This window comes from Ranitomeya imitator, chromosome 5, assembly GCF_032444005.1.
Source record: "Ranitomeya imitator isolate aRanImi1 chromosome 5, aRanImi1.pri, whole genome shotgun sequence".
Taxonomy (NCBI): Eukaryota; Metazoa; Chordata; class Amphibia; order Anura; family Dendrobatidae; genus Ranitomeya; species Ranitomeya imitator.
In genome coordinates this window covers 101,796,324-101,818,882 of record NC_091286.1, presented here as the reverse complement: position 1 = coordinate 101,818,882, position 22,559 = coordinate 101,796,324, and the positions used below count along the sequence as shown (strand labels likewise).

At 46.3% G+C, this 22,559-nt stretch overlaps 2 protein-coding genes across 2 annotated transcripts in view; one reads left to right on the top strand and one right to left on the bottom strand.

Moving 5' to 3' along the window:
• Positions 1-1,138: 1,138 nt before the first annotated feature.
• The window catches only part of LOC138680560 (barrier-to-autointegration factor-like protein), a 55,642-nt gene continuing 34,221 nt past the window's right edge, over positions 1,139-22,559 (top strand). Inside the window, exons 1-2 of the mRNA XM_069767914.1 lie at positions 1,139-1,254; positions 18,175-18,305. Coding sequence (XP_069624015.1) covers positions 18,180-18,305 — 126 coding nt within the window. The 5' untranslated portion in view covers positions 1,139-1,254; positions 18,175-18,179. The remainder of the gene's footprint in view (positions 1,255-18,174; positions 18,306-22,559) is intronic.
• Positions 1,790-4,253, bottom strand: LOC138637682 (proline-rich protein HaeIII subfamily 1-like). The gene is made up of 4 exons (XM_069726542.1): positions 4,161-4,253; positions 3,110-3,130; positions 2,971-3,030; positions 1,790-2,884 (listed from the first exon to the last, which is right to left on the bottom strand). Exons 1-4 carry the CDS (start codon positions 4,251-4,253, stop codon positions 1,790-1,792), a joined length of 1,269 nt encoding a protein of 422 aa, XP_069582643.1.

Sequence of the window (22,559 nt, the reverse complement as noted above, 5' to 3'; positions counted from 1 at the left end):
ACGCTACTCACCTGGTAGCAGTGTTTTTTCAGGAGCCATGACAGCACCCTTATATTCCCTACCCTCTTTGCCTATGGGTTCAACACTTCCGTTAGAAAATTCCTAAGTTTATTCACTGGGTGAATTGTACCATATATTAATATTGTTTATGTGCTACTAACCTAGAAGGTCCTTTCATACTCTGTAAACCAACTGGCGGGGGAGTGAGGTGCCGCCCTTTTTATGTCTGAGGTTTCCTGTCCCTGAAGGGCGGATCCCCTCTCTCGTTGTGCTGTCATGGCTCCTGAAAAAACACTGCTACCAGGTGAGTAGCGTACGTATTTCACCACCTAAATAAAAATAAACCTAGACATGTTTGGTGTCTATGAACTTGCAATGACCTACAGAATCATAATGGCAGGTCAGTTTTAGCATTTGGTGAACATGGTAAAAAAAATCCCAAAAATCGTTGTGGCATTGCACTTTTTTGCAATTTCACTGCACTTGGAATTTTTTTTCCTGTTTTTGAGTACACAGTAGGGTAAAACCAATGGTGTTGTTCAAATGTACAACTCATCCTGCAAAAAACAAGCCCTCACATGGCCATATTGACGGAAAAATAAGTTGGAAAGTTGTTTGGTTTTACAGGAACTTTCCAAGTCTACACATTTTAAAGATGGGAAAACCCTTTAGTATCAGTCACAAATCTGGAGACAGTGTGAGGCCTGGCAGGACAACAACTGCTCCATAGACTGCATGTTTATGTGGGTGTGGGACACAGCTGAGCTCTACGGGAAAATGAGCACAAAGTGCACTTTATTATAGGAAATAGTTCTGTATATAACGTATTGTAGCTGCACGGACACATTAGGAGGCAGGGAGAGGGGTGTGAAGATCTCCCGCCCCGGCTTTACATTGAGGCTCTCCCTGCCCTCAGACTGTCGGTGCCTTCCATACTCCCACAGCTCCTATCTATAGAGCTGAGCTCCACGCAGCAACCATGGCAACACTTCATGTGTGCGGAGAAGCGTCTGACTGACGAATTTCCCGCGCAAGGGAAAAGGTCGCTCGTCATTGGCTAGCTGCTAGCGCCTGACGTCGTCAGGAGGCGGACATAAATAAGTGTAATAGGAGGCGTGGCGTAGAGGCTCCTCCCAGTGTGTGATATTGCCGGGTGCAGACTTCCGGTAGCGGTTGCCCCGTGTTCCCGGTGCCGGCCCCTCGGTTGTCTGTCTGTCTGCCGCCCGTGCTGGGCTATTTCTGTTTGTGCACTCGGTATGGCGCTGCAGAGCTCTTGTCTTGTAAATGGCGCAGTGGCCGATAGTCATGGGGTATATTGCACTGCCCCCTGCTGGACAATCTAGTCATTCCGTTTTGCTCTGCTCGTCCCAGTGATTATTCAGCTTATTACCTGTAGTGTCTGTGCCGTGCAGGATAATGTGCAGAGCTGTCCGGGCCTGGTGGCGTTTGGTTCTGGCAAAATGTGCATAAAAAAAAGGATTGTTTACCAGTGATTTTGGCAGTGGCTGGTAACAAAGGGTGTCGTGCAGGCGGCTATGTATATGGTTGGTGTGTATGGCACAGCTGAGGGTCCCCTCCCTGTATTACATGCAGGCCTGTCATTATTGAAGTGCATAACGTATTGGCTACTGTTGGGAATTCCACCCCATTACATGATGTATTGGCTGCAACTGGGACCCCCTCCCCCCAATCAATAACGGTTGTCACATGTTATATGGATCAGCTGGTTGTTGCTGGTTTCTGTGTTCTCCCAAAAAACTGCTGGTTTTATTGGGACCACTAGCAGTCACTACAGCAAAGGGGGCGGCTCCCATCCCAGGGGCATTTCTTTGGGGCTCTCTGGGCTTCCTGTGGCTTGGTGCCCATCCCTGGGCATTGTCTGGGCTTCCTCTGGCTTGGTGCCCATCCTGGGCTTCCTCTGGGGCAGCTCCCATCCCTTGTCTTCCTCTTGGGCTGTCGCGGCTTCCATCCCTGGGGCGGCTTCCTCTGGGGCTGGCTCCCATCCCTGGGGCGGCTTCCTCTGGGGCTGGCTCCCATCCCTGGGGCGGCTTCCTCTGGGGCTGGCTCCCATCCCTGGGGCGGCTTCCTCTGGGGCTGGCTCCCATCCCTGGGGCGGCTTCCTCTGGGGCTGGCTCCCATCCCTGGGGCGGCTTCCTCTGGGGCTGGCTCCCATCCCTGGGGCGGCTTCCTCTGGGGCTGGCTCCCATCCCTGGGGCGGCTTCCTCTGGGGCTGGCTCCCATCCCTGGGGCGGCTTCCTCTGGGGCTGGCTCCCATCCCTGGGGCGGCTTCCTCTGGGGCTGGCTCCCATCCCTGGGGCGGCTTCCTCTGGGGCTGGCTCCCATCCCTGGGGCGGCTTCCTCTGGGGCTGGCTCCCATCCCTGGGGCGGCTTCCTCTGGGGCTGGCTCCCATCCCTGGGGCGGCTTCCTCTGGGGCTGGCTCCCATCCCTGGGGCGGCTTCCTCTGGGGCTGGCTCCCATCCCTGGGGCTGGCTCCCAGCCCTGGGGCGGCTTCCTCTGGGGCTGGCTCCCATCCCTGGGGCGGCTTCCTCTGGGGCTGGCTCCCATCCCTGGGGCGGCTTCCTCTGGGGCTGGCTCCCATCCCTGGGGCGGCTTCCTCTGGGGCTGGCTCCCATCCCTGGGGCGGCTTCCTCTGGGGCGGCTTCCTCTGGGGCTGGCTCCCATCCCTGGGGCGGCTTCCTCTGGGGCTGGCTCCCATCCCTGGGGCGGCTTCCTCTGGGGCTGGCTCCCATCCCTGGGGCGGCTTCCTCTGGGGCTGGCTCCCAGCCCTGGGGCGGCTTCCTCTGGGGCTGGCTCCCAGCCCTGGGCTTCTTCTGGGGCTGTCTGGGTTTCCTCTGGGGCTTCACTTGAGATCAGACCATTCAGCTAAAAGTTCACACATTTTGTACCTGGTGCCGATTTTCTGTGCGGAAAATACAGTACCAGCTATGCACAAAAGGGCATGTTCCCACAATCAGGAAGAGCAGCATTTTGGATGCATCTCGCCTGCGCTGCGCCCAAAACGCTCCGTTCTACATTACAAGCACAGGGAATGGGATTCATAGAAATCCTATACCTGCTGAGCTTCTATTTATCCCTGAGAATACTCACCCGTGGTGCAATCATCTGCCACTGACATGACAAAAATACAATATGCACGTAACCTAAGATCACAAGTGCAGATGTGCTGCGGATTCTGTGCAGCAATATAGCATACACGAGAAATGAGTGGGGTTTTCAAAAGCTCAATGATGCGTTACAGATCTGCAGATTATGTGGTAGTGGACGCAGCATGTAGAGAACATTTAACACTTAGTCCGCAGCCTGTACAGCAGGGCATTGATGCTATGTTGCACAGATATGTAGGCGCCGTGCGCGGTCTTATAGGTTCTGTGTGCATGAGACACCCAGTGATTGACCCCCATGTATGACATTGGATTATTAAAATAACATTTGGTGGGAATAAGCAGCTTTAATAAGTGTCATCTTACTAAAGACATCTGCTATCTTTCTATAGGAGATTCAAATGTCTCCTCACCGAGACCCCAACCATTCACTAAAATGTCGTCCCCTAATTCACCAGTTCTCGTAGCTTAGATCAAAGAGGAATGGAGAGGCACAACCACTGGTATTGCATTCACTGTCTTTGGAGACGAATGATTATTGTGCTCGGTTATCAGTCACATAGACAAATATTGGCAGCGGTTCCCTCTCGCCACAGCCAAGTCAAAATATTGCACTTTAATTTTTCCCTCACATTCCAAGGGCCATAACTTTATTTTTTTTATTTTGCCACCAACAGAACCGTATAATGGTATGTGATAGATTTATTTCCAGGTCACCACCTGACAGCACCATGGGGAGGACGTCCTTCTTATTCGCAGTGGGACAGGAAACACGAGAGTTTAAAAGGACCCTCCCCCTTCCACCCTTCAGTGTTTTTCCTGTCCCACTGTGGATAGGAACGACGAGAGATCGCTGTCCCTACAGAGCGTGCGGATCGGGGGGGCTCAGCCTCTTCCTTCCCACGGGCCGAATCTCTGTATCGCCGACACCCAATTAAGCGGGTCCCTCAGCGACGCCAGTGCAGCGCTGCTCCTGGCGAGGAGGTCGCTTCCCCCTGGGGGGGGCTCTCGACCTCGGATGACTACCCCAAGCATACCTGCGCATGGTCTCTGCAGGGTGATCCCTTCGCAGATAGTCCGGCAAGGAGAGGCAGGTTCGGCAGAATGCTGGAGAGAACGCTGGACTCCATGTGTTCCTCGGCGGTAAATGGGCTTTGAACTTCCGGTTCACCGCTGCCGCATCACTTCCGGGTCAGGGCGGCAGCAAGGGGGCGGTCTTCCTCTTCGCTCCTGTAGGAGGACTGGGACACAAGCAAAAGGATTTAAGGTAAGTGGCTAGATAGCGCTAGGCACCGCAGCTGTAATGGACCCAGGTGCTATACCGGCTGTCAGCGTAGAAGCCCCGGGGAAACAGGATTCCATGACGCATGTGAGTCCCGTTTAGAGGTGCGCTCCTTATAGGCCCATTAAAGGTACTAGTAGTGGTCCCTTTGTCTGTTCCAGGGGCGTCCTTCATCTGGGGATAAGAAGACGGGCAGAACTAAGAGATGTCCAATATGTGCTACAAAACTTGTTGCCTCATGGCAGAAGCCTCTGTGCGAGTCCTGCACCGCTCGTATTGTAGGAGAGGAACAGGCCTCTCTATTAACAAGCATGAGAGCTATGGTTAGAGAAGAAGTGCAGGCTTCTATATCTAACATATCCGCCTCCCAGCCGATCCAGCCTGAGTTCCAGGATCCTCCCAGGTCTAGGAAGAGGCAGAGAGAGTCAGATTCATCGTCTGAGGACAGTCCATCAGAATCTCATATAGAGGAAGAGGAGGAAGTATGTAGAGACCCTCCTCAGAAGGGGAAAAAGTATCTATTCTCTTCCAACGATATTGATGAACTGCTGGGTGCGGTCAGGCAAACTATGCAGGTTGAAGAACCTTCTACCTCTCTCTCCGTACAAGATGAGATGTTCGGGGGGCTGCGTTCGCAGACTTCAAAAGTCTTTCCAGTTAATGCCCACATTCGGTGAGTCCGAGTTCAGTCTCGGCTTTTGCTCAGAGATTGCAGCTACTGACCCCTTCTTAACCTCTTCCCACAGCTCAATGATTTTGGAAGAGTGGGAGGAGGCAGAGAAGAGGATATCGATCCCGAGAGACTTTAGACTCCGTCTTCCCTTTGACCATGAGGAGGTCAAAGACTGGGAAGATATACCAAAAATTGACATCCCACTAGCGAAAGTGTCCAAGAGAACTGCCATTCCGTTCGAGGACTCCTCGAATTTAAAGGAGCCCATGGACAGAAAGGCAGATGGCCTCCTTAAGAAAGCTTGGGAAAGTTCGGCCGCTGTGATCCGCACAAATATTGCGGCGACTTCTGTGGCGAGAGCCATGCATCTGTGGGTTGACGATTTAAAGGATCAATTGTCAGCCAAGACTTCTAGGGAAACTATCATCAATGCTGTCCCTTTACTTAAACTAGCCACAGGTTTCCTTGCAGATGCTACGGCAGAATCTGTCAGGTTCACAGCCAGGGGGCAATCACTATCTAATGCAGCCCGTAGGGCCATTTGGTTAAAAAGCTGGTCGGGGGATGTTCCTTCTAAGAACAAACTATGTTCCATTCCCTTTTCAGGTGGCCGTGTTTTTGGGCCTGTATTAGATGACATTCTGGAGAAAGCTTCTGATGAAAAGAAGGGGTTTCCAGAAGAGAAAAAGAAAAAATTCCAGCCCTTTCGTAGACCCTATTACAGTCAGAGATCAGACTATAGGGGTAAAGGTAAACAGGGGAGATGGAGTTATCAGAAAGGGGGAGAAAATAGGAACCGAAATAGAGATCCAGGTCCCTCAAACCCCAGGTCTGAGTTCCGAAGGAAATGACGCCACCAGGATAGGGGGTCGGTTGTTGAATTACTTGGAGGAGTGGAAAAAAATTACCTCAAATCCTTGGGTCCTTCAGGTTATATCTCAGGGGTACAGGATAGAGTTTGTATCTCGTCCCCCAGAGAGATTTTTAATTTCTAACGCCCGTCTCTCTTCAGTCTCACCAATGTGGTCAGACATTCAGGATCTCCTCCGGATGGAGGCAATAACTCCCGTACCTCCTCACCAAATGGGAACAGGTCACTACTCGGGTCTTTTCTCTATAATAAAACCGTCAGGAGAATCCCGAACCATCATAAATCTCAGGCCGCTAAACAGATGGTTGTCGTACAAGAAATTCAAGATGGAGTCCATTCGCTCCACAATTCCCCTATTAGGGAAGGACGTGGTAATGTGCACTTTGGATCTAAAAAGTGCGTATTACCACGTTCCAATTTCTTCACAACATCAAAAGTACCTAAGATTCGCGATAGAGAAAAAGATTAATAGTCCTCCACTATTAATTCCGTTGCCTTCCATTTGGACTGGCATCGGCTCCGAGAGTTTTCACAAAACTCATCATAGAGATCGTGTCTTACCTAAGGAAGCGAGACATCATTATAGTACCATATCTAGACGATTTCCTGTTAGTGGCAGTCTCAGAGTCCCAACTCAGGATCGACTCTCGATTGGTGATCTCCACACTGCAGAATCTAGGTTGGGTGTTGAACTGGAAGAAATCACACTTAACCCCAAGATCAAGGAGACAGTTTCTGGGTGTAATACTAGACTCGAACATCAGGAAGTCTTTTCTTCCAGACAGAAGACGGTCAGACCTGATAGAGAAGGTTCGACAGTTTGCAAGAACTCGGGTGACGATAAGAGATGCAATGAAGATCCTAGGCCTAATGACAGCCTGTATCCCATGCGTCAGCTGGAGCCAATTCCATTCCCGTCAACTACAAAGAGCGGTTCTAACAACATGGGACAGAAGACAGACAGTTTGTCCTATCCTATCGAGTCAAGAAATCCCTGCGATGGTGGACGGTGTCAGAGAACCTTCAGGTGGGGGTCCCATGGATCCAGACCCCGGCCGTCACGGTAACAACGGACGCGAGTCAACAAGGTTGGGGCCGCCAGGTTCTCGGAAGATACTACCAGGGACAATGGAATTCGGAAGAGAGCAACAATTCCTCAAACCACAGAGAGCTACAGGCGGTTTGGAAGGTTCTGTGTTCAGCCCGGACCCTATTAAGGAACAGACATCTAAAGATCCTATCGGACAACACGACGGCGGTAGCTTTCCTTCGCCATCAAGGGGGCCCGAGACATCCGAAGCTACAACATCTGACGGATCAGATCTTCGAATGGGCAGAAAGATTGGTACTTTCAATTTCAGCAGTCCACTTAGAAGGCTCAAGGAACCAGGCTGCGGATTTCCTGAGCAGAGAAAAGCTATCACCCATAGAGTGGGAACTGAACAGCAGAATTTTCGATACCCTATGTCAGCGCTGGGGAACCCCGACCGTGGATCTTTTCGCAACCAGAAAGAACGCAAAAATAAGAACCTTCTTCTCACTAAATCCTCAGGAGAATCCAGCAGGGGTAGATGCCCTTTCTCAGTCATGGAACTCGGGTCTGCTATACGCCTTTCCCCCTCTGGCATTAGTACCAAGGGTACTCAGAAAAATTTGCGAGGACAGAGCTCAGGTGATCCTGGTGGTCCCTTTCTGGGCCGGAAGGAGCTGGTTCCCCCTTCTAAAGAAGCTGGCAGTGGACAGTCCTTACCATCTTCCAGTCAGGGGGGACTTACTTTCTCAGGGTCCGATCTTCCATCAGAACCCAGAGAAGCTGCGGTTAACAGCTTGGATCCTGAACGGCAGATCCTGAGGGCAAGAGGCCTTTCAGAAGGAGTGATTTCTATTCTACAAGCAAGTAGGAAACCAGTGACCTCAGCAATATACCTTAGAACCTGGAAGAAATTCTGCAGTTTTTGTGGAGACACAACAGTCGATGTTGATCATCCTAACATACCCAGGATTCTTGATTTCTTACAACAGGGATTCAAGAAGGGGCTCAAACCGAGTACATTGAGGGTTCAAATTGCAGCCCTCAGTGTATTTTATGACTCTTCCCTTGCCGCCCACCCTTGGATCGCTCGGTTCTCTAGAGCGGTCTCGAGGCTCAAACCTCTAATCAGGAAGTCTGTCCCTCCCTGGGACCTTAATTTAGTCCTTAATGTATTATGCGAAGAGCCCTTTGATATAGAGAAGGATATAAATATCGCTAATCTTTCCCTAAAAGCAGTATTTTTAGTGGCCATTACATCAGCCAGAAGATTGGGGGAACTTCAGGCCCTATCCATCCAGAACCCTTATCTGCAGATATTTGATGATAGGTTGGTTTTGAGGCTTGACCCAGGGTTTCTTCCCAAGGTAGCCTCAGTGTCAAATATTAACCAAGAGGTCGTTCTTCCGTCTTTTTGCCAGTTTCCTAAAAATCAAAAAGAAGCTTTCTTTCATAACTTTGATGTTAGGGAGACGGTGTTGAAATACTTGGATATGACTAGGGCCTGGAGACAGGATAGTAATCTCTTCATCCTGTACGGGGGTCCTAATAGGGGTAAAAAGGCATCAAAATCCACTATTGCCAGGTGGATTAGATCCACTATTACCATGGCCTATCAGGCGTGGGGAAAAGTTCCTCCTGATAGCCTTAAAGCTCATTCATCCAGGGCTATGGCCGCGTCTTGGGCTGAAAAAGGGGGGGGCCTCAATAGATCAGATTTGTAAAGCGGCATCTTGGTCTAACATTAGCACCTTTTCAAAACACTACAAATTAGATGTAGTCTCTTCTCAGTTAGCTTTTGGCAGGAAGGTGCTTCAAGCGGTAGTCCCACCCTAGAACCAGGAAGTCTCCTTTGGTACTTCTCCATGGTGCTGTCAGGTGGTGACCTGGAAAACGGTAATTAATCTTACCGATAATTGTATTTCCAGGAATCCATCCTGACAGCACGGATAGTTCCCTCCCTAATACAAATACGTGTTATACTTATGTGAAGTAACATTGGTGTTAATCTTGTTATGTTCAAAATAAATTTTCTGTTTGCATCCATCCAGATGTGTTACTTTGGAAAATCACTGAAGGGTGGAAGGGGGAGGGTCCTTTTAAACTCTCGTGTTTCCTGTCCCACTGCGAATAAGGACGTCCTCCCCATGGTGCTGTCAGGATGGATTCCTGGAAATACAATTATCGGTAAGATTAATTACCGTTTTTTCTATGTGGGATGAATTAAAGATTTTAATGACACCATTCATTTTACCACATAATGTTCTTTGGAAAAAGAATCATAAAATTTTCCATTGATGGAGCAGTGTTAAGGCTTTATTTTTATTTTTTTTCGTTTGCCAGCTGTTAGTTTTTACTATTATTTTGCAGCACATGCAATGTTATTATAGCATTTGTTTGGGGGTGAGAAGGGCCATGTGGTAATTAAAATGCCAGAATTGCATTTTTTATGGTGTTTAACCTATAGATTGTTTTTTTTCTATTTTGATTAGACTGTTGCAGACGTGGTGATACCATGATAATCATTATGCTTGCTTTTGTATTGGGAGCAAGTAATAAATTAAAAAAAAAAAAATCTTACCTTGAATAATTGTTTTTGTTTTTTTTTTCCATGGTCTTCAAGGGGAATAGTCTGAGGATTGCAGTTAATTAACAAGTTTATTTAACCTCTTTCCCAACCAAGCCTTTTTTTTCCCTCTGTAATTTAAGTACATGTTGTTTAAAGAACTGCTTTTGTTCCCCCCCCCCACATGTTCGGTCAGTCAAATATTTTTGTTTTCCCCCCAATGTTAGTAGGAAAATAAAGGAAATGCTTATTTCATAGATAATCTTTAATTTTCTTTATATAAACATGTCTCCTACCTCCAGTCCTATACTCAACCTCTGGCATTTTTTGGTGCCAGTCCAGTCCTGCCGTGCCATCTTGTGAGCGCAGCTTCTGATTGGCCAGAGCTCAGAAGTTACAGCACAAGCTTGCAATGTAAGTCTGAGAGCCAGAAGGAGCTTTCAGACTTGCGTTGATTTAATGACCTCCGTGCTGCTCCATGAAACACTGGAGCAGTCAGCAGGTCACAACCTGCAGGAGATGAGCAGAGTGGCAGCGAAAACAGATATAACACCGGAATATAAGGCAGGGGACTTGGATTTTAAGCACCACTCCAGCGGTGAAATAAAAAAAAAACCTGCTTGAGTGGTGCTTTAAGGCTTTTTTCACACATTGCGTTTTTGCAGTTTTTTGTTCTGCATGCAAAGCCTGCTCCCTTGGCAGTAAAGAAGCTGCTTAGTCCTCTTTCACACTTGCGTCTTTTACCACCCGTCATAATCTGTCAATTTTTGAAAAAACAGGATCCTGCAAATTTTTCTGCAAGATCCTGTTTCTTCCCATAGGCCAGGATCCTTGCAGGTTAAAACCAAGCTCTGGCAGCGGCACTCCAGAGTGGAGTGTAGATAGATAGATAGATAGATAGATAGATAGATAGATAGATAGATAGATAGATAGATAGATAGATAGATAGAGATATATATATATATATATATATATATATATTTCTCGAGACTCGGTCGTATCTCGCTGTAGTGACTCTGGCCATAGACTTGTATTAGCGATGGATGGCCATCCGTTTCATACGTCGTGCACTGGATCCGTCGGAAAATAACGGTCCGTTGGACAGAGAAAACGTTCAGAGGAATGTTTTTTCTGCACGTCGGAAAATTGCTTGGCAACGGGTCCTGCGCTGCCCATCGGCGGCTATAATGGAAGCCTATGGGCACAGGATCCGTCGCTGACTGTCAAAAGCAGGAATCCAGCGACGTATCCCGCTTTTCTTTTCTGAGCATGCCCGGAAGGATTTTCTAGTCAGGGGAATATTCCTCTCTCCATCTGTCAAAAAACTGGATGCGTTACAGCCGTTTTCTCTAGTCACCGTTCACGACGGCATATGGAGGTTGTCTCTTTGCCCTAATGGGGAACAGGAAACACAGAGAGGTTTAAAAGGACCTCCCACCTGCCAGTGTCTTTCCTGTTCTCCATGGGACAGGGAGAGGTCTCCATGTGCTGTAGTGGCCGGCGACTGCAGTACCTTGTACAGGCTTTGCCTGTTTAAGCCGGGCAGCTGATGGTCGCGTTCCGCCTCCTCCTTTGCTGCTCCCGTCGTCCTGCTTGCAGGTGCCTCAGGACCCCCTCCCGGCCTTCCCGCGCCCCCACGAGGGAAAAGCAGGCTTTGGATCCCTCGCCGGGTTCCTCCTTGAGCTTCCCGGCGTTCTCCCCCTCCATTAGGTCGGCTCAGCGTTCCGGAAGTGACGTCACTTCTGGTTTTTCATATTATCTGGAAGCCGGTACCTCCGGGTTCGCCGGCCGGCGTGTCGGGCTGATGGCGTCCCCTCACATGGATCCTGGAGGGGGAGGGGGAACTTTTTGATTGCTGGAGGCAGGTGCGGACAGTGTTCTTAAACCCTGCTGAACCATCACTGAGGTAAGGCTATTTCCCCAGTATGGATGGTTCTGTGTGCCCTGCGTCTGCAGAGCCCAGCGCTACCCCTGCTACAGTGAGTGCAGGGATAGGATCCGGGAGGTAGTACCTTTAGGGGGTTTAGTTGTCCTCACTCCTCTCTCCCTTTCTGTTTCAGGGAGAAAAGTCTGCCCCTAGAGCCGCTAATAAAAAGTGCCCAGTCTGTTCTGCTAAATTCCCTCTTAACTGGGATAAAAAGCTCTGCCAGCCATGTACTGACAGGATTGTTAAAGCCGAGCAACCATCTCTGTTGGATGAAATTCGCTCCCTTGTGAAACAGGAGGTGCAATCTTCATTAGCATTATTATTTTACCTCTCCACCTCCGCCACCACATTCTCCAGCTAAAAAGAGAAAAATTCAGGGCGTGGAATCTGATCCTGATTCAGACCTCTCATACTTCATCTGTGGGCTGGGAAGATACAGTATCGCCTAAAGCTGAGGTCAGGAAATACCTCTTTTCCTCAGATTACATTGAGGATCTAGTATCTGCTGTCCGTAATACTATGGGCTTAGAAGAGGAACCTGAACCTCAGTTGATACAGGATCAGATGTTTGGTGGGCTCAGATCGGAGAAGAGAGGGGGTTCCCAGTGCATGCTAACATTGTTAGTATGATTGATCAGGAATGGGAACAGCCTGAGAAACGCCTCAGTACCCCTTCAGAAATGAAGCATAGATTTCCCCTAGAAGGTGAAATTATCAAATTGGACATTCCAAAGGTTGATGTGCAGGTGGCTAGAATCGCCAAAAGAACAGCACTCCCTTTTGAGGATTCTTCGCAATTAAAGGATCCTATGGACATGAAGATTGAAAGTCTCCTAAAAAAAAAATCTTGGGAAGCTTCTACATCTGTCCTTAAGGCTAACGTCGCTTCTACTTGTGTTGCCAGGACCCTCTCCTGCTGGCTAGAAAAATTAGAGTCCCACATATCTCAAGGTACCTCAAGAGGCGAGATATTAGATTCACTTCCTATTCTGCATAAAGCTACTGGGTTTCTGGCTGACGCTTCTCTAGAATCTGTTAGAGTGGCCGCCAGATCTCTGGTGCTTTCCAACTCTGCCAGAAGAGCCCTCTGGCTTAAAGTATGGAGCAGTGATATCACCTCTAAAGCCAAGTTGTGTGCCATACCCTTTAAGGGAGATTGTGTTCGGTCCGGCCTTAGATGACATCCTTGACAAGGCTACCGACAAGAAAAAGGCACTCCCAGAGCAAAAACAACCTAGGAAACTGTTTTTTCGTGCCCCACAGTCTCAGCCCTCTCAAGCGAGAGGTAAAGGCAAAACCGGCAGGTGGAGTTACGCAAAGGGTAGAGGGGAAAATATTTTTGTCCCACAGCAGCAGCAGCAGTTCCAACAGGACAAACAATGACTCCGACCCGGTGGGGGGAAGACTCAAAATATGTGGGTCAGTGGGAAAATATCACCAGTTCCCACTGGGTCCTCAATGTTATCAAGGAGGGCCTATTGATAGTTAATTTCTCCCCCCCCCTTAGGGTCTAAAAATTACTACCCTTCCAACATCAAGAGATCACAGTTTGTTGACATTGGGTCTCAGAGATCTTGTGAAATCAAATGTGATCTCCCTAGTTCCACAATCTGAACAGGGAAAAGGACATTATTCCCGACTGTTTTTGGTACCCAAACCCTCAGGGGACGTCCGAATTATAAACCTAAAAGGTCTAAATCAACATGTAAAATATCGCAAGTTCAAGAAGGAGTCTGTAAAATCTGCAATTCCTCTTATAGCACATCACTCCTTTATGGCAACCATCGACCTAAAGGACGCATATTTTCTCATTCCTATCCACCCGAGACACAGAAAATATCTCAGGTTTGCGATACAGGGGAGTCATCGTGTGGAGCACTCAGTTTGGAGTCCTTCCATTCGGCATTTCCTCAGCACCGAGGGTGTTCTCAAAAATCATGGCAGAGGCGGTGTTATTTATCCGGAAACAAGGTGTCTGTATAGTGCCCTATCTGGACGATCTCCTGATAGTAGCTCCCACCGAGATGACCCTGATGTCCCATGTGTCAACCACTTTGGAGATATTGAGGTCTCTGGGTTGGGTTCCAAATATGAAAAAATCTCAGCTTCAACCCTCAAAAACCAGGAAGTTCTTGGGTGTGGTTCTGGACTCGGCAAAACCGATGTCCTTTCTCCCAGACGATCACAGGTTACCATTAGTAGCAAAAATCAGAAGATTCAAAGAGATGAGATTTCCTACTCTTCGAGAAGGAATGTCTCTCTTAGGCTCCATGACAGCCTGCATACAATCGGTGGCTTGGGCTCAAGCTCACTCAAGAATTCTCCAAACCCACATTCTGGACAAGTGGGATGGTCGACCTGGCACTCTAACAAAAAGGATCCACACACCCGGGCGAGTGAAAGCATCTTTAACATGGTGGATGAATACCAGAAACCTCCTAAAGGGTGTGAGCTGGATTCAGCTTCCACAAACCACGATCAAGACAGATGCCAGCAAGAGGGGCTGGGGAGCCATAATAAACCATGTTCCTTACCAAGATCTTTGGAACCGGTCGATCAGCGAGAAATCGTCAAATTTCAGAGAGCTCAAAGCTGTGGAAGAGGCCCTGTTAGCAGCAAGCCGTCAGATTTCTGGTCAACATGTCCAGATTTATTCAGACAATATGACCACGGTGGCTCACATCAAACATCAGGGCAGTACAAAATTCCTCAGTTTGAAAAAAATCTCCGCTCAAATTTTTTATTGGGCCGAAAAACACTTACTGTCCCTGACGGCAGTTCACCTAAAGGGGGCTGCAAATATTCAGGCAGATTACCTGAGTTGCCAGGACATTCATCCTGGCGAATGGAGCCTGGATCTTCAAACATTCAATATGCTAGTACAAAAGTGGGGTCTTCCAGATGTCGACCTCTTTGCCTCTCACCAGAACGCAAAAGTCGAAACCTTTTTTTCCTTGAACCCAAGAGGCAATCCCAGAGGAGTGGATGCCCTAGTCCAAGATTGGCATTTCCAGCTAGCCTACGCATTTCTACCAATCCCAATTCTTGCAAAGGTTCTACGGAAGATATGGATAAAAGGGACTCCGACTATCCTGATAGCTCCTTTTTGGCCCAAAAGAAGTTGGTTCAACTTGATCATCCAACTACAAGTGGATGGGTCGGTAATTCTACCACTAAAAGACAATCTCCTCTCTCAGGGTCCCATTCTCCACACAGACCCTCAGAAATGGAACTTAGCGGCGTGGTTACTGAAGCCCAGGTCTTGAAAGCAAAAGGGTTATCGGACCCTGTCATAGCTACTCTACAAAAATCGAGAAAGCCAGTAACCAACGCCATCTACAACAAAATCTGGAAAATGTTTTCTTCGTTTTGTCTACCTAACCTTCCAGACCCTCTCAAGCCAAATATACCTAATATATTAGATTTTTTACAAAAAGGCTTGGAGATGGGTCTTAGACCCAGTACTCTCAAAGTCCAGGTCTCTACGCTTAGCTCTTTTTTTTTTTTTTTTTTTTTATCAAGATCTAGCAGGTCATCGCTGGATCAAAAGGTTTTTAACATCAGCAACTAGGATGAATCCTAGAAAACAGATCATAGTTCCCCCATGGGATCTCAATGTGGTGCTCCAAGGTCTTACAGGCCCGCCTTTTGAACCTTTGTCCTCCTGCTCTCCTCAAAATCTTGCCTATAAAACTGTGTTTTTAGTAGCCATAACTTCGGCTAGAAGAGTGGGTGAACTGCAGGCCTTATCTATAAGAGAGCCGTATCTTCTAGTGAGAGATGATTCAATAGTACTTCGTCTGGATCCTTCCTTTCTTCCGAAGGTAGTCTCTGAATTTCATCGTTCCCAAGAGATTGTTCTACCGACCTTTTGCCATAAACCTGCAAACTTGGAAGAAAGAAGATTCAACACTCTGGATGTCCGACGTATTCTGCTGCAATACTTAGATCAGACCCGTGCTCTCAGAATCGATCATAACCTCTTTGTCCATCTCTCAGGGCAAAATAAGGGGAAAAAGTAGCTAAAAGTACCATTGCTACATGGATCAAAAAAAGCCATAACGGAAGCTTACCTTGCTGAAAACAAAATACCTCCAGTAGGGATCAAGACCCATTCAACAAGATCTATGGCAGTTTCTTGGGCAGAAAGAGCAGGTGCATCTCCGGAGCAGATCTGCAGGGCAGCAACGTGGTCTTCACTCCATACCTTCTCTTAAGGTACCTTCACACATAACGATATTGTTAACGATATCGTTGCTATTTGTGACGTAGCAACGATATCGTTAATTAAATCGTTATGTGTGACAGCGACCAACGATCAGGCCCCTGCTGGGAGATCGTTGGTCGCTGAATAAAGTCCAGAACTTTATTTCGTCGCTGGACTCCTGCTGACATCGCTGGATCGGCGTGTGTGACACCGATCCAGCGATGTCTTCACTGGTAACCAGGGTAAACATCGGGTAACTAAGCGCAGGGCCGCGCTTAGTAACCCGATGTTTACCCTGGTTACCATGCTAAAAGTAAAAAAAAACAAACACTAGATACTTACCTACAGCTGTCTGTCCTCCAGCGCTGTGCTCTGCACTCCTCCTGTACTGTCTGTGAGCCGGAAAGCAGAGCGGTGACGTCACCGCTCTGCTTTCCGGCTCACAGCCAGTACAGGAGGAGAGCAGAGAAGCAGAGCGCAGCGCTGGAGGACAGACGGCTGTAGGTAAGTATGTACTGTTTGTTTTTTTTTACTTTTAGCATGGTAACCAGGGTAAACATCGGGTTACTAAGCGCGGCCCTGCGCTTAGTTACCCGATATTTACCCTGGTTACCGGCATCGTTGGTCGCTGGAGAGCGGTCTGTGTGACAGCTCTCCAGCGACCAAACAGCGACGCTGCAGCGATTCGGATCGATGTCGGTATCGCTGCAGCGTCGCTTAATGTGAAGGGGCCTTAAGCATTATAGATTAGATGTATTGTCCAATAAGGACTTAGTCTTTGGCCGTAAAGTTCTCCAGGCCGTTGTCCCTCCCTAGTGCCAAATTAGTTGGTATTCCTCCATATGCCGTCGTGGAAGGTGACTAGAGAAAATAGAATTATTCTTACCGTTAATTCGGTTTCTAGGAACCTTACACGACGGCACTAATTTCCCACCCGATATATATTCCTGGACTAGTTCTGGGATTCAGAAGGTAAACCGGTGCTATGGTCTCAGTTGTAAGTCACTGGGAGGTCCTTTTTAAACCTCTGTGTTTCCTGTTCCCCATTAGGGCAAAGAGACAACCTCCATATGCCGTCATGGAAGGTTCCTAGAAACCGAATTAACGGTAAGAATAATTCTATTTTCCGCTATTTTTAAGACATCCGTCGCAGTGACGCATTCTGACGGCCGACGGAAGTGTGAAAGAAGCCTTACAAAAAGCAAGTTTTGCATTTTTTTTTTTTTTTTGGTTTGCTGCATTTTAGGGTATGTGCACACGTTGTGGATTCTCTGCGGATCCACAGTGTTTTTTGTGGTGCAGAAGCGCAGATCCGCAACTGATTTACAGTACAATGTAAATCAATGAGAAAAAAAAGCTGTGCACACGTTACGGAAAATCCGGTGCGGAAACGCTGCGGATTAAAAGAAGTAGCATGTCACTACTTTTTTGTAGATCTGCAGCGTTTTTGTACCCATTCCACTATAAAAATCCGCAGGGGTAAAAACACAGTAAATCCGCAGCAAAAACGCTGCTGATCCGCACAAAAAACGCGACAAATCCACAGCTGCTTTTTCTGCCAGGAGAGGCTTAATCTGCACATGAAATTTCTAAGCCTAATCCTCAACGTGTGCACATAGTCTTATTGTCTCTTATACATGTTGATATAGTTTAGTGCCCCCTCTCCCCCCCCCCCAAAAAAAAAAAAAAAAAATAAAATAAATGATGCACCTTCCTTAGGTTTTTGCTGCAAAAACTGATGCCTGCTTTTGCTGAAACGCTGAAAGTGACATGCTGATTCTTAAAAAAAAAACAAAAAACACGTTTTCCAACTCAGTCAGGAAAAACCCAATGTGCGAGCATGAGATTTGACATCTCAGCTTTTGTCGGTACTGTAAAGTGTGCATAAAAACTGCAACGTGTGAACAGACTTGTCGTAATTATCATCTCCTATCTCCGTAATGGGGAAAGTCTATCTTCACGGAATTACTGATAGATATATATGTATATATCTGAGATGTCAGAAATCTCGCACATTGGGTTTTATATACCCACACGATTTTTTTTTACCCCAGAATTAAACATTTTGAGAATTCAGTCTCTATGAGGAGAAAGGAGCAGGTTTCTTTAAAATATTACAAAGTTGCTTATTTTCATGTGTACTGATGATTTATGGAATAAAAGTTAAAACATTATTCTTTAAATGCTGTCAGTAAATGATGGCCCAATTACGCCCGTTTAATAAATTCTGCCATCTCCCATTATTGTCATTAGAGGCAGGTGCTGGCCGTAAAGTTAGCACCCTCAGTGTACGGTGCCTGCCCTGCTCCTGAACTCGCGCTACTCCTATCGTACGAGGTACCAGTATGTCTTATGTAAGGAAGTGGTTAATACATGCTTTACAAAAAGAAGTTGCCTATTCACCACTATCTTAGCCATTGTTTGTGAATATCTGGTTTTAAGTTTTGGTAAATCTGAGTAAAAGTTGCCGCTTTGTTTTTTTTTTTTTTTTACAGAAAAGATGTCTCACACGTCACAGAAGCACCGAGACTTTGTCTCTGAGCCCATGGGCGAAAAGCCAATTACTGCTTTGGCTGGTATTGGAGAAGTTCTTGGTGGCAAATTAGAAGATTTAGGCTTCGATAAGGTAATAGGAATGTTTATTGGAGTAATCTGTGCCAAATTTAACCCAAATTGGTCATATTTACTACTTTTCTCAGTTTAAGTGTAGAATTAAAGAGGATCTGTTAGTAGGATCAACTCTGCCGTCTATATGAGCATACAGTACAGAGAAGGCTGAATAAAATCCTGCCTTGATATCTGTGAACTGATTTTTTTTTTTTTTTTTGGTCAGAAGAATCGCTTGAAGCCCATATTTTAAACCTCTTTAACCCATGAACTACTGCCAATGTGCATTAAAACCTCTTAACCCCTTAGTGACAGAGCCAATTTGGTACTTAATGACCAAGCCGATTTTTGCAATTCTGACCACTGTCACTTTATGAGGTTATAACTCTGGAACGCTTCAACGGATCCCGCTGATTCTGAGATTGTTTTTTCGTGACATATTGTACTTCATGTTAGTGGTAACATTTCTTCGATATTACTTGCGATTATTTATTAAAAAAACGGAAATATGGCAAAAATTTTGAAAATTTAGCAATTTTCAAAATTTGAATTTTTATTCCCTTACATCAAAGAGATATGTCACACAAAATGGTCAATAAATAACATTTCCCATATGTCTACTTTACATCAGCACAATTTTGGAATAAAATTTTTTTTTTATTAGGGAGTTATAAGGGTTAAAATTTGACCAGCAATTTTTTATTTTTACAGCAAAATTTACAAAACCATTTTTTTTTAGGGACCACCTCACATTTGAAGTCAGTTTGAGGGGTCTATGTGGCAGAAAATGCCCAAAATTGACACCATTCTAAAAACTGCACCCCTCAAGGTGCGCAAAACCACATTTAAGAAGTTTATTAACCCTTCAGTTGCTGCACAGGAACTGAAGCAATGTGGAAGGAAAAAAATGAACATTTTACTTTTTTTCACAAACATTTTACTTCAGAACCAATTTTTTTTTTATTTTCACAAGTGTAAAAAAAGAAAATGAACCACATAATTTGTTGTGCAATTTGTCCGGAGAATGCCGATACCCCATATGTGGGGAAGGACCACTGTTTGAGTGCACAGTAGAGCTCAGAAGGGAAGGAGCGCCATTTGGCTTTTTCAACCTGGAATTGAGATCGGACACCATGTCGCGTTTGGAGAGCCGCTGATGTGCCTAAACAGTGGAAACCCTCCACAAGTGACACCATTTTGGAAACTAGACCCCCTAAGGAATTTATCTAGGTGTGTGGTCAACACTTTGAACACCCAAGTGCTTCACACAAGTTTATAATGTAGAGCCGAAAAAATTAAAAATCATTTTTTTTTTCACAAAAATGATCTTTTCACCCCCAATTTTTTATTTTCCTAAGGGTAGCGAGAGAAATTGGTTCCCAAAAGTTGTTGTGCAATTTGTCCTGAGTATGTCGATACCCCGTATGTGGGGGTAAACCTCTGTTTGGGCGCACTGCGGAGCTTGGAAGGGAAGGAGCGCCGTTTGAATTTTTAATCTCTTAATTGTGAGAGCGGACACCATTTTGGGTTTGTAGATGTGCCTAACAGCAGAAACCCCCCACAACTGACCCCGTTTTGGAAACTACACCCCTCAAAGATTTTAATCAGGGGTATGTTGAGCAATTTGAACCCACATGTATGACACAGAGTTTGATAACATTAGGTCGTCATATTGAAAAAATTCATTTTTTTCCACGAGAATCTTGTTTAAGACCTGAATGTCTCACTTTTTCAGAAATAACATCAAAAAGTGGACCCCAGAATTCGTTACCCACTTTATTATGAGCGCAGCGATATCCCATATGTAGTCAAAAAGTTCTGTTTGGACAAATGGCAGGGCTTGGACAGAAAGGGGCACAATGTGACAAATTTGGCTTTATTTGAAATTGAAGATCCAGGACCCATTCAAAGCTTCTAGAGACATTGAGCAAAAAAGAAAATCCTTCCAGGAATTATTACTCACAGAGGGAGGCATGCTCCTAAAACACAATGGCTGACTATAAAATTGGTCTTGCTAACAAAACAGTTGTCCCGCATTTGCGTATATTGTAGCAGGAAGAATAAACTACTGGAATGAAGGGCAAAATGTGTAGGAAAATGCAGCCAACTATGTGGCAAAGCGGAGTTTGTTCCAAAGATGAAAGAACACCATCAGGGCTAGAATGGCAGACACTTTCAGAGACTGGTCGTACAACGTCCTTTTAGCTCCATCAATCCCTATATGAGAGACGAATGTGCCAATAGACGTGGTACACCATAGCAAGCTCCCACCTGCCAAGGTCAGAACCGCTATATGCACAAAACAACCAGTTCTCTATAGAAAGTATTGTCTGGTACCAGAGGTTCGGCAAGAACCATAAAGTAAAGCCCATAGTGTATAAGTACGGAACTTCCTAATTTTTTTTAGAAATCCTACAATAAAATGATCATGCCCGTATCATCAACATAAATATAAGTAATATAAATGGAAGCCAAAGTTTTGTGTAGCAAGAGTCATAAAACAGTCAAAGTTAGATAAATGGTAAAAAATGTTTGTGAGTAATCAAGTCCTAGAATTCATTTTCAGATAATCTCACTTTTCATGATCATTTCTGGGGTCCACATTCTAACGCTTATTGACATAGGTACGTGGACGAGAATTTGTTGGAATAGTAGTTTGGTATGGGATTGATCGAGTCGTAGAATTTTCAGATGACCTGACTTTGCAAGAACATTTGTGGGGTCCACACTCTAGAGCGTACAGACGTGGGTACGTGGACGAGAATTTGTTGGGATAGTAGTTTGGTATGGGATTGATCAAGTTCTGGAATTAATTGTGAAATGGGGTAAAATGGGATCTACTAATTAAAATATTATTTATCAATTGTTCCAAATTGTACTACTGGGGCCACTAAGCAGAAAATAAAAATTATTGAAAAAAAAGCAAACTAATAATTGTAGGTGGTGTGGTAGGTCTCAAAACTGGGGGAGATACAAAGGCCTGGTTGGGATGGGCATGTGGGGCAATAGAATCGGGAATCACTCCGCCTTCCATGCTTTCTGCAAACTCGGCACCTTTTTTAAGGATACCTTTGGGTGGGAGTGACAAGGACAGGGTGAGGAAAATGGCGTTCTGACAGTCTCCGGGAATCCTCAGTCGAAGGCTTCCCCCGGTGCCATGGACTCAAATATGAGGCTCTCTACTACTTTTTCCTGAAAGTGCCGGAAAGTTAGCGGTCCTTGAGATTTTTTATATTGGACAAAGCTGTTATGTGGCAGTCTGAATTAGATAGATTCCCACCTTTTTATACCACGCCCTGGTCTTCCTCTTGACCAGGTATGGTTGCAGAACCTGGTCTGACAGGTCTACGCCACCCATATGTCTGTTATAGTCTGTGACGCAGACAGGTTTTTCTTTGTCCCTGGTGGCACCCCTCTCTCTGACCGTCACAGTGGTGTCCGTATGCAGTGTGGAAAGCATATAGACGTCCTTCCTGTCTTTCCACTTCACTGCAAGAAGTTGGTCGCTTGCAAGTGAAAATGACGCTCCCCTCTCCAAACGTCTGGACACCAACTGTGACGGAAACCCCACTCTGTTTTTCCTCACTGTCCCACAGGCCCCTGTATTTGCAGCATGGAGGGATTTGTATAGGGGGATGCTCGTGTAATAGTTGTCGGTATACACGTGGTACCCTTGATTGAGAAAGGGCGTCATTAGCTCCCAGACAATTTTGCCTGGGATACCAATTGTCTGGGGGCAGTTTGGGGGGTTTATTTGGCGGTCCCTACCTTCATAAATTAGGAAGGTGGACGTGTACCCTGATGATCTCTTGCAAGCTTTATATAATTTTACGCCGTATTTGGCTCTCTTGGAGGGAATAAATTGGCGGAATAACAGACGGCCCTTGTAGCTCATCAAGGACTCGTCGACTGCCATATTTTGCTCTGGGGTATAGGAATTTAGAAAGGAAGTTTTTAGGAGGGAAATTAGGGGTCTTAATTTATTTAGCCGATCGTAGTTGGGGTCAGTTCTTGGGAGAGCTTGGGAATTGTCACTGAAGTGGAGGAATCTCATCAGGGCTTCGTAACGGGCTCGGGACATGATGGCTGCAAATACAGGGGTGCAGTGGACAGCTTTTGTTGCCCAGTAAGAGCGGAGAGTGGTTTTTTTTACTATACCCATATTCAGGGTGAGGCCTAAGAATTTTTTTATTTCAGGGACATTTGTGGGGATCCAGGAACGGGAATGAAAGGCAGTGGGTTTTTGGGAAATATATTGCCGGGCATATAGGTT

Excerpts from the sequence above, each read along its gene's own strand:
- LOC138637682 (XM_069726542.1), bottom strand. The coding sequence starts at position 4,253 with ATGGAGTCCAGCGTTCTCTCCAGCATTCTGCCGAACCTGCCTCTCCTT. Across the intron at positions 3,131-4,160 it reads CCTGCAGAGACCATGCGCAG|TGGCAGATGATTGCACCACG; the intron begins GTATGCTTGGGG and ends TTGTCATGTCAG. Across the intron at positions 2,885-2,970 it reads AAATGCTGCTCTTCCTGATT|CTGAATGGTCTGATCTCAAG; the intron begins GTGGGAACATGC and ends GTGAACTTTTAG.